The sequence below is a fragment of the Leptonotus elevatus genome, chromosome 20, assembly GCF_054856555.1.
Source record: "Leptonotus elevatus isolate MCC_2025b chromosome 20, RoL_Lele_1.0, whole genome shotgun sequence".
In the NCBI taxonomy this organism is placed as follows: Eukaryota; Metazoa; Chordata; class Actinopteri; order Syngnathiformes; family Syngnathidae; genus Leptonotus; species Leptonotus elevatus.
In genome coordinates, this window is record NC_141258.1 from 6,140,698 (window position 1) to 6,156,514 (window position 15,817).

The following is a 15,817-nucleotide window of genomic DNA, read 5'->3' on the forward strand; positions in this document are numbered from 1 at the left end:
CGAACCCAACCCGCCGGCCTCCCACCCCCGCCGACCGGCGGCCCGGCCCCGCTCGTCAGAGGTTGCCGGGCTTCGTTAAAGCGAGCCGGGCTCCTTTTATGGTCTTATTTAATTAGCCATTCCACAGTAAACTGCCATTCGGCACCAACGCAAGCCACCCCCCCGACCCTCCTCCTCTTCGTCACCCGAGTCTTCACAATCAATCATTGGGTCTTTCCATTTTCCATTGGCTAACAAAAACATTTTAATTGGAAAAGTGGCTGATTATTTTAGCATTTCTTGGGTTACAGGAGCGGGAAGTTTGCCGCCACTATGTTTGCGTGCTATGACCCAACAGTCATATTCTATAAAGGTCAAACATGTTTGAAGCACTATTGTAATGGACTTCCTGCATTATGAAAGCAACCCAAATTTGGTGAAATAGCTAACCCAGCGCTGGGTCCAAAAGGGACGGAGCCAACGCTGGGTTGCTTCTACCCAGCGTGTTGGGTGGAGGGTTTGAACCACGTGTTTTAATCCAACAAGGTCTTAAAAAAACACGAGTTAATGCTAGAAAGAAAATGTGTTTCAGGGTTATTAATGTGCACCCTTAAAACTGCTGGGGCAAAAAGTTGGGCCGACCCACTAACTTAGGTCAATTTGAAAAACCCAACAGTTTTGTACAAAACAACCCAAGGTTGGGTCAAATGGACCAACTTAGTGAGTCAGTCCAATTTTTTATCCAAATTGGGTTGGTTTTGACCCAGTAGTTTTAAGAGTGTAGATGTGGATAAAAAAAAATAATACTAATGTAACTACCAACATTTTTTAAGATGAAGAAATCTCGTTGCCACACTCTAAAACCACTTGGGTAAAAAAAAAAAAAATCTAAATTGGGTCAAAAGGTCAATTTGACACATTTTTTTTAATTGGGGGGGATAAATGACCCAAGTTGTTGGGTTGTTTTGTGCAAAACAACCTTAAAGGTTGGGTCAAATTGACCTAAACTAGCAGGTCAGTCCTTTTTTTTTTTTTACTCAAATTGGGTTGTTTTGAGAAAATTGGGTTGAAAGTTGGGTTAAATTCAGCAAGTTGGCCCAATTTTTGGCCCATATTGGGTTGTTTTTGACCCAGCAGTTTTAAGAGTGTACTTTTTCCACGATTTGACATTTGAATTACAGGCGAATGGTGTTACAGATTTGACGGTCAATAAAAAAAGACCATGTTCTTCAACATGAGCTTTCATAGCAAAAATTTAATTTCCTTGTCGAGTAACCTCCAGCCAGCCTAACTAACTAACTACATGCATATTTTCATATGTAGCAGCTGTTGCTAAAAAGCGAAGCGTGGAGAATCTCTGTCACCCAAACGCCCGAGTGCAGTCAATGAATGGCGTGTTCATTACCAACAGCCTTTTTTTTTCATGAACAAACTTCATGAAAACGTAACTAATTAAATATTTAAAGCAAATTCTTTCCTCTGCCCTGTTTTGATCTGAGCCTGAATTATTATTATTTATTTTTTAAATCACATTTAAAAAAAAAAAGTCATTTTTATATTTTCAATTTCTTTGATTGGCAATCGGGAAGGAAAAGAACCAATGGCACGTGGACCTCCTCTGCTCGCTGTGAGTGTTGCTGAGGAAGGGGGGCGTGCCGCCGCTGGCCCCCACGGGGTGGGCTCGCTCGCTCCGCGGACGTCCTCGCGGCCCGCGGAGGGGAAGACAATGGACGCCGACCGTCCTACAGTAACCGGCTCAGCCCGACTGTCCCCGCTGCCCACTGAGCCGTCTTTCCTGGCATCCTAATCATAAACCACATGACCACCGAGACGCATGCAGAGAGGGCTAAGCAAGAATTTCCTCTGCACAACCCGACATGTGTTTGCGCTTATTACTCTACAATATGAATTAATTAGAAAAGTTGTTTTAACAGCGTAATTGAATTGAGTCGCGGCCACTCAAAAGCACTCCATCCAGAGCAGGCAGCCACATTCAGACTCTGCTGGATGATCGCCCTCTAGTGACCAACCCAAAAGACACTCACTAATTGAGAAAAAAGGGGGTGAAAAATAAGACCATTAAAAAAAAAAAAAAAAAAGGAATATAGTTACAAAACGTTTTGTTTGTATTCCGGGCCTGTTGTGATATATGCACCAGCATGGCTCATAATGAGCGCTTCGCATGGGAAAAGTTCCGTTCAGTTATCCCTGGCCATTTATAGCCTTAATTACGCGCCTATTTTGTGACCCCTGAGTTCAACGGGGCCAATTCCTGTGTAGACCCAAATCCTGATGAACAAAGGTGGAATGCGATGCCCTCTTTTTTTTTTTTTTTTTTTTTTTTTTCCTCCTCCTCTCCTAAACGTTTCCCATCCATCCCGATCTCAACTCCCCTGTAATATTGAAACTATTAGTGCAGCGAATGAAGCAAGTTGAAGCTCAAATGTGGACGAAAAGTGCGCGTTAGGACCCAGGCTGGTCCGTGATTGTGGCTGACATTTTCCACGTTGCGAGGGGAGGGCTCGCCGCGGTGGGGGTGGCCCAAAGGGGCCACTGTCAATCAGTGAGAGTGGCCCAGGGTGGGCAGGCCCCCTTTGACACTTTGTAACGTTCGGAGGAGGGGGGAGGGGGGGGGGGGGGGAGATATTTAACTTGGGAGCGAGCGCCCACTCGCTTCCAGACACGCTCACCCACGTTCGGTGTGTGCTTCGGCTCAAGAGAAGGGCGCCAACTCTCTCTCTCTCTCCTTTTCTCGCTCGCTCTTTCTCCCTCCCTCTCTCTCTCGCTCTCTCTCTCTCTCTCTCTCTCTCCCCCCTCTTTCTCTCTAGCTCTCTCTCTCCCGCATACTCACGCACTCGCTCCTCCAGCGAGGAGCCACTCAAGTGGGGGAGCTTCTGTGGCAGCCACCGAAGCAGGATTTTGGGACTCTCGCCATGCATGAGAAGGAACTTCATTGAAAGTGGACTCTCTGCTGTTTTTTTTTTTTTTTTTTGGGCTTCTTATTACGTGGAATAATAAGAATATTTGGAGTGTTCTCTTGGGAGATAAAAAAGGGCTTTTGACCGGCTGGAATATTACAACTTATCTTTTGCGAAGCAAGTGCGTGGACGGTGTCCCGCGAGGGCGCACGTTGGTGCGTTCAAGGGGAAAAAAAGAAAAAAGGCAGCCGTCATCGCCGGGCACCTTTTTGGGAAGCAGCCCGCGTGTTTCCATGCAGCTCTGTCATCCAGTGACTGTTTCGCCGTGGCTTCAAGTGGTCCAAGTGGTAACCATGACAACCGAGAGAAGCCCCAAGTGAATCCGAGCGGGAGCTGCGCAAGGGCATCTCGGTTGAACACTTTTTGACGCACTCGCCGCGCACCGGCGGACCGCGAAGTGGTCTATTTAAAACGTGTCAAATATATGAAGCGTCAGGCTGCCCTTCTGAAGTAGAAGTGTCACTCAGCGCGCGCGCGGAGCGAATAATAAAAAAAAAAAAAAAAAAAAAGGTCCCAAGAGGAAAACCATGGGCAGCTCTCACCCTCCGCTGCTGCTCTACATGCTGCTGTGCGTCCACGTCGGAGTGTGCCAGCACTACCTTCGCCTCCGGCCGTCCCCCAGCGACCACCTGCCCGTGCCCGACCTCAAGGAGGACCCCGACCCGGATTACGACCCCCGGGAGCAGGACTTGTCCGAGAGGACCCTGCGGAAGAAGCTGGGCAGCCACTTCGACCCCAACTTCATGTCCATCGGCGCGCCGGCGCCCGGCAACCACTCGGCGCCGGACGTCAAGCTGCAGGGTCCCATGCCCAACGAGATCAAGAAGTTGGAGCTGAGCGAGACCCCCTACGGCAAGCGCGTCAAGGTGGGCAAGAAGGCGCGCAGGAAATTTCTGCAGTGGCTGTGGACCTACACGCACTGTCCGGTGGTGCACACCTGGAAGGATTTGGGGGTGAGGTTCTGGCCGCGCTACGTTAAGGATGGCAAGTGCTTCTCGGAGCGCTCCTGCTCCTTCCCGGAGGGCATGTCTTGCAAGCCGGTCAAGTCCGTCAACAAGATTTTCCTGCGGTGGTACTGCCAAGGCTTTTTGAGACAGAAATACTGTACGTGGATACAGGTGCAGTACCCGATCATCTCGGAGTGCAAGTGCTCGTGCTGATCCTGCAGGACGCTTTAACGTGTGGAGTGGACTGGTTTCTATTGCACTGTTAACTCTCTACAGGAGGTGGGCACCATAGCAAATCTATTTTTTTATATAGCATTTTAAAAGTGAAATACCAACATTGTACATATTTAAGAGGAATGCAGCTATTTTTTCTAATCGGACCAGGACCATATTTTATTGTCAAGCCTGAGACGTTTTGGGTGGAAGGGGGCGGGGACAGCAGCACTTCATATGGAAGAGCTTTTTTTTTTTTTTTTTTTTTTTAAAGAGACATTGATGATGCATATGCTACACCTCTCCAAGAGGTGAACCTTCTCCTTTTTTTTTTTTTTTCAACTGACTGTTATTTCACTGCAATGCTGCCTAGAGTTTTTGTATATTAATATCAATATTAATTAAGTTGTAAAAAACACAAAAAAACACAAGTTGAGGTTAAAGATTATATATAAAGGCGTGAACTCAGCTTTTTTTTTTCTTTTGGGAATACATAGTATTGTAGAAATAAATCTGTATGTTTTATTTATTATTTTAACGATTGTGAGTATAGAACATAAGGACAGAGAATAGCAGAATATACCAGAAAAAAAATAAAATATGGGAGATGTCTACTTGAATTATCAAAAAAAAAAATGACTCAAAAAATAAACAACTGAAAACAGCATCCAAGTGTACATGTTATGGTCACGTTTCTAGCAATAAAGTCCATGTTTTCAGCATGCGTGTAATGTATGTCAAAGTATTGAATATTTTTTGCTTGAGTGCAGAAAGTTTGTGATTTACAATCCGCGTGATGTGCATAGCTCTGTTTGGGGGGGGGGGGGGTTAGGCTGATGCCCATTCGAACCCCCCCCCCCCCTTGCTATGTCCGTGCTGCCGAGGTGTTAACATAATGGCTCAAATATGATGCAGACGTTTGAAACGCTGTCTGTCTGCAGGCTCTGGACGCCGCACACAAGTTCCACTGAGGTATTTGGAGACCGGCGCCTATTCTAGTCTGACCACCCTGCACTGACAGGAGGGAGGGGGGAGGGAGGGGGGGGGGGGCTTTGGGGCGGGGAGAGAGAGAGAGAGAGAAAAAAAACAACAACCATGAAACATTGCTCAACTGTTTTTATTACTCCAAATAGCGAAACATGAAAAGAGATTGTGGACTCGGATGAGTCACTGCGGAGTGTAAGCGGCGTTGTTTGTAGCCTTTAAATAGACGACGTGAGTCAGAAAGCAGATTGCGCCCAAATTGCGTGCGCAAAAACGCGCATTTGCGGGCTCGGATTTGACACTTGCCGCCCAGTCATTGTGACAGAAAGCCATTTGAAGGGGTTTGGTAAGCGAAGGAGGCTGGGAAGAGGGACGGCAGCGTGCCAGTTAAAAAAAAATAAAAAATAAAATAGGGTTGGGGTGGGGTGGGGTGGGGTGGGGGGGCTGCTTTCCTTACTGTCAGCTTCTTTCTTGATGATGTCTCGGGTTTTTTTTTTTTTTTCGAAAGTGCGTCTCTGACTCGACGGCGCCACTCAGCCGCCCCCTCTCGACTGCGCAGAATGAAGCACTTTGGGAAACAGTAACCCTTTCAGCCTCTGCCCGGAGAGTATTTTAGAAGCGTGTGAAAGGCAATACGCAGCCCTGGCTCCAGCCACTGAGGTGCGCACCTTTTTAGACATATGAAGACCCCCTGGCTGCCTGTCCCATCAGTACCTCCTCCCCGAATGTGTGTGTGTGTGTGTGGGGGGGGTGTCCTCAGCAGAACCGTGACGTGGTGAAGAATCCAGTGTTATTTCATAAACTCAACTATGACTAATAGTCGAAACATGAGGCACACCTGCACAATCTCATGTTGCATCTTTGCCATAGTCTGCCCCTGTCATGCAGAATCACATTTAGCAGTAGACAACACTCAGTTTTTTTTTTTGAGAAATTGAGAGGGGGGGGGAGAAGATCAAATGAAAATGAATCTGCCTTTTTCCCCTCTAAATCCAGCCATAAATGAATCCCAGCAATTTACAGAGATTATTAGACATGTTGGGAGGGGTGGGGGGATGCGCCCCCCCCCACCCCCACCCCTTCCTAGTTAAATGGAGACTGCATGGCTTATTTGTCACAGCCAAGGACGTATCCAATCCTCAAATGAGCCACTGTTAAGAGACTCCTGTCTTCACTTGCTGGAAACATGCCGACGTGGCCTAATTTACTACTTCACACCATTCACTGCATCTTAAACGCTCATTGGGAAATAATAATAATGCAAATGCATTGTAAAGAACCCATCACGGTAAACTCGACCGCCTTGTTTACGGGAGCATGACACAGTACGTGTGAATTCCACTTAGCAGAGATTTGGTCTGCACGCTCGTATGAGTAAACATAAGGGCCAAGGGTCAAACTGTACTTGAATGCACAAACATATGCACACAAAGATGGTGATATATGTTGAAACAAACACACACCAAAAACTGTTTAGAAAAATAAATAAATAAACAACCCAATTTGAGTCAAAAAGGGACCAATACACAATTTGGGTCAATTTGACCCAACTTTCTGGGCTGTTTTGCACATTGGGTCTTTTTGTTAAATTCATTTAAAAAAAATTGTACAAATTGACTTGTCAGGTTGGCCACTTTTTGACACAAATTGCATTATTTATTTATTTCAACCCAACTTTTTTTTTAGACTGGTTTATTTTATGCAAAAGCTTGATCAAATGAATAAATCAAACAATCCGATTTTTTTAGTTTTAAAAAACTGCAAAAAAAACAAAATTTTTGTTCTGTCTTGTGGGTTATTCATGTAACTTATTGGGTTGTATGAATAACCCATGAAGTTGGGTTGGTCCCCTTTTTAACCCAATAAGAGTTTTTGGGGTTTTTTTGTTTTGTTTTTTAACCTAACTGTCCCTAACAACAAATACAAATAAAATTAAAACTTGGGTCAAATGAATAACCCAGAAAATAACCTAAACAGTGGTTGTTTTGTACAATAGCCCCCAAAACTGAGTTGTATTTTACAAATCCCTAAAAAAAATTGGTTGTTTTGTGGTTTATTCATTTGACCCAGAAAGTTAGATCTGTCCATTTTTGGACCCAATTAGGGATATTTTGACGTTTGGACCCTTAAAACTGCTGGTTCGAAAATTGGACCAACCCAGTAACTTGGGTCAATTTTACCCAACTCTGGGTTGTTTTGTACAAAACAATAAAAACAAAAACAAAGGGGGTTGTTCTGAAAAAAAAAAAACAGAAAATTGGGTCAAATTGACCCAAGTTAGCAGGTCAGTCCAATTTTTGACCCAAATTGGGTTGTTTTTGGCCCAGCAGTTTACAGAGTGTATGCTACGATACTAAACACCAATACCACTCCCACCAGCCTGTCATATACATTCCAGGGAAGGCGGTAAGACAGCCTTGTGGACGTGGGATCCACATTTCCAATTGTTTATAGTTCTTCGTCTCTTGGATGGTATATACTTTTGAATTGTGCCCCCTAGTGTTTAGACTGATGTAACTGAAATTCCTTGCATTACGGGCTGCCATTATCAAGTATCTGTAATCAAATGAGTACTCTTACTCATTCTGAAAAAAAGTGGAATTTTGGCATCATCTTAACAAAAGCACACATGCAAAAACACTCCTACACACACACACACACACGCACCAACGTAGACAGAGACGGAGACGAGGCTGCATGGCTGTAACTAAGGCCCAAACCCCATGGTGGTAAAAGCCAGTGAGTCAGCAGAGTTGAGGTTATTGATGATGACAGGGTATTAGATGGAGCACTGAAGGGGGGTGGTGGGTGGATCTCACACACACTCGCACACACTCGCACACACACCACATGAGTTAGTGGTCTGACTGACGGAATGTTGGGTATCATCTGCTGTGTTTGTGTCAAATATTAGTTAGCACTTGTGGGAGCCAATAAGCACGCGGAGGCCTAATCAGTCAATCTGAACTCTTAGCAAGTGAGTGCACCTTTTGTGGGGAGTTTACAGGAAGCCGTTTATTATTATTATTATTATTGGGTTATGTAAGGTCTGGTTGGATGAGTTTGGTGAGACATCAGAAATGTAATATTTTCAATTTTCTCCCAGGAGGAATGGCCAAGCTTCCCAAAAAAATGTTGTCCAGAAAAATGCTTGACAGAACCACTCGCAATGTTGTCATTGGTATCTCCACACTCCTACCCAGGATGTATGGCTCTACCGAATCTAGAACATGATGCATGTTCAGTGGTTTTCTTCCAGATCTATTCGACTCTACCTGCAAGCGTCCAAGCACCAAAAGGCAACGATTGGTCAGTAAGACTAAAAAAGTCGATCAAGTTTATGCGTACGAGTTCTTTTGTGAGTGTTCAAAAAAGCTCCTCTTTGTGTCTCTTCCAGCGCTTTGATGCTGATCCAGGATCAGGAGCCCAGCATGATCTCAACACATCCATCACGTCCATGACTTGACCTGGATTTCAGTCTCAGTGGGCACGGGATTCATGACATGCCATGACATCAACACGGCGGCCACAACAGGTGACCGCGGTCGATAACAGGCGATGGAAATCGAACCCCCGGCTCATCGCCGTCAAGCGGGGGGCTTTGGGACAATTAAGCGGACGGGCAGGAAATGCGCGCGATGCTGCAAAGAGCCGCGAGTACGTTTGACACTCTGTCTTGCTTTCCCCAACTCTGGTTGGCACTTAGTTTAGGAGATCATTTATTACACGTGGCAAAGTGTGGCAGCTCACTGGAGAGTGCAACGCATTCTTTAGTAACTGAAGAGCATAATGCAGACCATGTAAGGCGCCTCCGTAAGATCAAAGCTGACAATTAAGAGCCGTATGCGAATAAAATATTTTTTTAAAGAAAAATAGCACTATAACATTCCATTTAAAAAATCAATCATAAAATAAGTAAGAAAAAAATCATAAATAAAAATAATAAGAAAAATAAAAAATAAACATTCTATTAAAAAAAAATTAATCAGAAACTTTACAAATAAAAATAGCACTTTAAAACATTCTATTTAAAAAAAATAAATCACAAAAAAATTGTACAAAAAATATCCTAATAACATAATTAAATAAAATATAAATTTGTGCATCATGATTTAATGTTGCAATTCAATTGTGCTACTCCTGCTGGTGTGCTCATCTTGGCCACCGGGGGCAGTATAAGAGTCATATGATCAAGGGGCAACACCACGCTCAGCGACACAATGAGCTGCTACCAGAATTGTAATACAATATTTTTTTGCACAGGATAAAGAGTTTACATCTGTGAGTGTGACAACTATGAATGCTATTCCTTAGCATGTCTATGCTATTTTGTATTATGAGTTAGCATTAAGCTATTAGGAGCATTTCTAAGGCAAAATTCTTTGAGCTTCACAAATTGTTACACACATATTGGATATGTTGTAATTCGTTAGCATTATTGGCTAATTTTACATTATTTAGGGCTCATTCGTCATATAGTCGCTGTGATGTAACATATTGCAAACGCACCAAAATGTCAGGCCTATACCGTAAATAGAGTCGTGGGTGGCACGGTACGAACATGGCTGGGAAAAAAAAAATACATATCCTTCATTCTGTTGCCATGGCGACGCCAGCGAGGGGCTCAAATTCACATGTGGTCCCACTACCTCAATGGATGTGTTTTATAATCATCAGCGAGAGCAGCATTTGTCTTTAAAAATCATGAATCCTAAGTAAATATTGAGTCATTTCTTATATTATTACTGCAGCGGTGTCACATATGCAGCTAAAACATCAGCATTAAACTACACTATGCACACAGCCTTGCTCACATGAACACAAAGTAGCACCAGAGGAGCATAAATACATTAAATAATAATAATTTGCTTCTTGGTCATCATAAGGATGTTGTTTTTAATTTCCTTAATTGACCACTCGACTTAAATATCCCTGCATCAATATACATGCTGGAATTTGCCCTCTAATTGGACCATACATTTTCAATATCCATCTTCCTGACGGCACGCACACACACACACACACACACCTCCCCCTCAGTGTGTCCAGTGGCTGTCTCCGAGTACCCCTCTGTGCGTCTAGATGGCATGCTGAGAATGTTTACTTTCGCCACAGTGTGTATTTACAGAGCCTAATAGTTTTTAGGCCGCAATGGCGCCTTGCTTCGTAACGTGTGTACAACCCAGCGAGTCCCAACTCACGCACGCACGCGCACACACACACACACCAGCACCAGCCCCGCTGAACAACAAATCAAACTTGTGCTATGTGGAGGCGGTTCTAACGATGCCAAGCGATGAGAGTGTCGAAATGTGGCGCTGGAAGCTTCTGTGATTGGAAATAATGGCCCGGGCGGCTCCATAAATACAGCAAAGGCCAGAGGGCGAGAGCGTAAGTGCACTCAGGGCTCGCAATGAATGGATACATGATTCCTTTCAAAGGTGACACGAGGAACCCTGAAATTTGTCATTGTGACAGTCCCTCGACAGCGGCGATTATATGGGCCGCCAACCACCAGGGTCGACTGCAGAAGCGGAAAAGCGGAAAAAGAATACGTCTAATTCAATATTGTGTCACATTGAAAATACAGTCAACCATTTCGCTGAGTTATTTTTGTGCAGAAAATAACCGTATTATGGTGGAACTCTTGTTTTATATTGTGTGTAATTCCACTGTCGATGCAGAAGTGACAGAAGAAAAAGCAAAACAGGAAGTATTTCAGCACAGCCTAGTTTTTTGCTGAATATTATTGAACGTCTAATCCTGATTTTTACGCCTACAGAAAGCAATGGCTGTAGGTTTATTTCGTAATGTACATCAATGGGTGTGATTATTGAAGTAGTATATTATGAGATGATGAATGTGTTAGTTTGGAATAATGTTGTAAGTGCTATAAAAACATGCCTAGAGTATTTAAAGGTGTTTCTGTATCTTGGATTTCACTTATTGTGGAAAAGTTATCGAGTAGTGTTGAATGTCGCCAAGTGGTAAGCAAACCTGCCAGTTTTGATATTCGAATCCAGGTTTGTGCGTTTGATTGCATTTCCTCCGAAATTGCATGCGTAGAGCAATTTACGCTATTTATGGCAAGTTTCAAACAACTCAAGAGGAAGGTCGGCTACTACCACCACTGATGTAAACAGTGAACTCCTATAGCAGGCGTTTGCGCAAAGCCAAGTCTATCCAGAGGGGCTGCTCTGGAATTCCGTATACACAAAATCAAGGTTTAGCGGATGCATTCCGTTTTGACATTCTCATACACACCCAAAAAATTGCTCGTTTCATTTGAGTTGCTCAACCCGCTCGGATAAACGCAGTAAAACATCGCGTCGCGATAACTGTGTCCTTTAACAGGCCGATTGTTCCGTGCTTCATTCAGCTAATTGAACCCGCAGAAACAGGCACCGACTGCTGAATGGCTCTCAGCGCACAATGAGAGCCAAAGGAACAAAACAGGTGAAAATAACTGAGTGCATGACTTGGGCCGCTGAACCTGATGTTCTGACGCCTGCCTGTCTGTTGTATTCAGCCGAGGTGCTCTATTCATGCCGAGGGATGCGGGGAGGGGGGGTGGGGGGGGAGACACAGCCTCGGGGTTACGGACGTGTTTGTGTGCAAGGGGGAAGGAACGGGCACGGCGAGCCGCAGAGAATGCTTGGTGATGGCTTACCAAAAACAGAGCACCCAAGGGGGACAATGGGACCCAGGAAATTCCTGACATAACCCCAACACACGGGAGAGGAAGTGGAAAAGGAGGGATTTATTGGTGACAACGGCCCCCTCGCTTCCACTGGAGAAGTGGGTACCTCTTTTGTCCCCTGCGGCATTGGAGGTGGACTGAATCGAGGCGCCTTGCAACACCTAATCACTCTTGGAAAGAAGAACCGCCAATTAGGGACTGGACATAGTCGGCTTGCAAGAATTCAGGACGTGTTGAAGTTCTGCTGCAAGGCCTGAATGGGGGGAGAGAGTGAAAACAATTGGGGTTGCGTTGGACAACTCAAATTGGAATCGTTTATGTAGCCAGATATTTATTACACTCTAAAAACAGTTGGGTCAAAAATAGCCCAGTTGGGTAAAATGAAAAACCCATGAAATGACCCCAAAAATGGGTTGCTTTGACCCAACCGTGACTGAAAAAGTTAGGTCAGTTACATTTTGACCCAATTCAGTTGGGTTATTCAATTAACCAAAATGTTTGGTCAAACAAAACAACCCCCAAAATTGGGTTGCTTTGTGGGTTATTAATTTAATTTGACCCAGCATTTGGGGTTAAAGAAATGTTTTTTCTTTTTTTACTTTTTGGGTAAAATAACTGCAAATTGCTTAATGGGCTATTAAATTAACCCAACGTTTTGGATTAAATAACTCAAAAATGGGGTCATTTCGTTTTTGACCCCATTCAATTGGATTATTTAATTAACCCAAAAAGTTGGGTCACATGAAAACCCCACAAAACCCAAAAATGTGGTTTCTTGACCCAACCTTTTTTGCCTTAAATGACTCCAAAGGTTGGGTTAGTACATTTTTTTTACCCAATTCAATTGGGTTATTCAGTTAACCCAAACGTTGGGTCAAATGAATAAGGCAAAAAACAACCCGCTTTGTGGGTCATTAATTTAATTCGACCCACGTTTTTGGGGTCAAATTGCTAAAAAACAACAACAACAAAATGTTTTTGGAGTGTCGTTTCATCCATATACCCTAATAAACAGATTCTCCTCCAACCACTCATTAAGCCGATTCCGTCTTTCTTTAAGCAAATGGGAGGACTGGTTTTGTGTTGCATTCTAATTACCGGCCTCGACTGCCTGAGCCCCCGTACAGCTTATGCAAACAATATTGAAGGTAAATAGGCGGAAATGACCGTGGCAAGAAGGCCGCGCAATATGACAAAGAAAACCTTTTCTCTGTGAGATACTTGAGACCTCACAGAAAACACAAGAAGGACACGTTAACGCCTGCTCTCAAAGGCTGTTGATTCAGAAAATATGACTTCACCCGCAAAAAGTTCGATTGGAGAAAATTGCAGTAAATATTAGCCATGGATTGAGGAGTCGTCGTCTCAATACACAACAGAACATAATAAAAAAAAAAATAGTGTTTAGTGTTAAAGTCTCCATGAATGGATCACACATTTCTTTTTCCTCACTGTTCATATTTGCAGCCAACTTGAATGGGTTTTTTTTAGTGAATGAAGCCAAATCGGCAAAGTAAGCCAACACTGCCACCCAGTGGCAAAGAGACAACTTCTGTCAACAGTCAGCTCGACTTGGGACCTCAATATGAAGTTTAGTCATAAGGTTGGAATACTCACCATTGTGGCTTTTTACAATACAGATAACAGATTGCATTTGCTGCAGTAACTTTTCAGGAAGTTAGCGCCATGCTGTGGTAAAACTATTTATACCACTCGCGACCTTAAGCAAGACAATGTTGCCGATACTAAAGCAAAATATGATTCCAATAATTAGGACAAAGAAAATCAAGACCCTGGACCATGCACGGTAAAAAAAAAAAAATGGCCGCAATACTGGTTTCTGCACTGCATCAGGTCCAACTTCCAATGTGACATCACACTCATACATATAATTATGTAAATGGTCATGAAGTGTTTTGTTCAAAGCAATTTGATGGCAAGATGCGGTGATGTCACAGAGCAATAAAGCCGCCACATATTATTACCACATACTGCTGGGCTTTCCCCGCCCCCAAGCACCTGCCGCCAACGATGCCGAACGTGAATATGGATGCGGGAACTGACCGCATAGAATTTCACTTTAATTCCACGCCGTGCGACTCATTCCGTCCACATCAGCATGACAAGGACTAAAATACAGCAGAAGCTGCAAAAGAAGCCTCTATGTTATCGCCGACTACAAACAGCTTATTAAACTGCAGTTTTTCACGCCGCTTCCCCAAAGTTAAGGTAAGCGCATTGAAATTGTTCTATCAAACTCATCAAGAGCGATTTGATTGTCCCCCTAATGACATATTGCAGAGTGATGTCATTGACTGGCATGTCATAGCTTTTGGGAGGCAGGGCCAACATTTGTTAACGTTCCATTTCTCTTTCTAGACACTTTTTGTCAATTTTGCATGCACATTTTTTAACACAAAAAAGCACTATGTTAATAAGAGGAAAACTTTTTTTTATTGTAAGAAACAAAATAATAATGTAAAAACTTAATGGGAATTTTCTATTTATTGTCATTATCTTTGTCTCTTTAGACGAAATGGAAGGACAAGGGGACGGCCGGCACAACGGTCCAAATTGTAAGTACTTGACGTTTGATGTCATCGAATCCGTCCGTTTGGCTACAATTGATTTGTGTACGATTCTATGCCGATGATAGTAGCATGTACGCGTGCCAACTGTGTTGCAGGCTACCGTATTCCGCTGCCGATAGGAAACGGAGCGCGCAATATGGAAACCCTCGGGCTGAGGGTTTTCATTTTAAACCAGGAGATCATCTTTTCCATCCACGCCATGATCAGGCCGCCCGATAACGACCTGAACGACAACGACGGCAACACGGAAGACAACGACGAAGACGAGAATATCGAGGAGAACGAGGAGGACGACGACGACGAGGACAACATCGAGGACGCCGACGAAGACAACATCGAGGACATCGACCAGGAGGAAAACATCGAGGATAATGAGAATATCGAAGACGAGGAGGAGGAAGAAGACGGCACCGGAGAAAGCGACGGCGACGCCGACATGGAGGACAACGACGGCGACATGGAGGACAACGAGCACGGCGAGCATCACGACCACCACGCTGACAACATGAACGACATGCACCTGAACGACGACAACGCCGTGCTCCTCTTCAGGATCCGGGTGCGGCCGCTGCAGCACGGCGACGTGTTTGACGACATTTTCCTCGAACTGCGTCTGGTGAACAACGACGACTTTGACGAGATCGACAACAACGACGAGCAGAACGGCGACCCCAACGAGGAAAATATCGAGGACGAGCAGAATATCGACGACGAGGACAGTTTCGAAAACGTCGACAATATCGACGATGAAGACGAGCACAATAACGACAATGACAATTTTGAGGACAACGACTGCAATAACGATGAAGGCTTCGAAGACATTGACAACGAAAATATCGAAAACTGCGGTTTCATCGGCACGATTTCCAACGAAGAGAGAAAAAACTCTGACCATGTGGTCTACCAGGACTTGGAAGACCCTCTGCCCGGACCGTCAAAGGAGAGGTTCGTCGAGAACGAGGACGAAACCGGCAGGGGCAAACAATTCCAGTGGTGGGACGATTCCAATTCGGACAGTTGCTCCGACAACCTTCACGAAGAAGACGACAACCAAGGATGTTGCGCATCCAAGCAGCGGTCGAGCGACGACGCGGATTCGCAAGACGACAAAAAGGGCAAGAAAACGCGCAAGAAGAACTTCCTGTCCAAATCGGAAGATGAGGAATTTGCATTTCCTTCCGGTGAGCAGGACGCGGACGAGGACCTCCCGCCCGAATTGTCCAGGAAGAGGCCGCGGGGAGAGGGAGGACATTTGTCAGAAACGGGCAGAAACCAGAAACGTTTTCGACACGGCGACACCTCCGACAGCGACTTGGACGACGACGCCCAGCGAGACCCTCGGCCCGGATCGTCGTCCTCAAACAGGTTGACGGACGATCAAAAGGAAGAAACGAGGGACTGTGAGCAATAGTTCCCGCGGTAAGG

General features: G+C 44.6%; 2 protein-coding genes across 2 annotated transcripts; both read left to right on the plus strand.

Moving 5' to 3' along the window:
• Positions 1 to 2,681: 2,681 nt before the first annotated feature.
• Positions 2,682 to 4,777, plus strand: nog2 (noggin 2). Its single transcript, XM_086064575.1, has one exon. The coding sequence runs from the start codon at positions 3,485 to 3,487 to the stop codon at positions 4,115 to 4,117; it is 633 nt and encodes a 210-aa protein (XP_085920701.1). The 5' UTR covers positions 2,682 to 3,484; the 3' UTR covers positions 4,118 to 4,777.
• A 9,063-nt stretch (positions 4,778 to 13,840) lies between these two features.
• LOC147156633 (uncharacterized) lies at positions 13,841 to 15,810 on the plus strand. The gene is made up of 3 exons (XM_086064796.1): positions 13,841 to 14,030; positions 14,333 to 14,377; positions 14,488 to 15,810. The coding sequence occupies exons 2-3, from the start codon at positions 14,338 to 14,340 to the stop codon at positions 15,801 to 15,803; spliced, it is 1,356 nt and encodes a 451-aa protein (XP_085920922.1). The 5' UTR covers positions 13,841 to 14,030; positions 14,333 to 14,337; the 3' UTR covers positions 15,804 to 15,810.
• Positions 15,811 to 15,817: the final 7 nt, after the last annotated feature.

Coding starts and splice junctions, on each gene's coding strand:
- nog2 (XM_086064575.1), top strand. CDS start 3,485: ATGGGCAGCTCTCACCCTCCGCTGCTGCTCTACATGCTGCTGTGCGTC.
- LOC147156633 (XM_086064796.1), top strand. CDS start 14,338: ATGGAAGGACAAGGGGACGGCCGGCACAACGGTCCAAATT. Junction 14,378..14,487: donor CCGGCACAACGGTCCAAATT/GTAAGTACTTGA, acceptor ACTGTGTTGCAG/GCTACCGTATTCCGCTGCCG.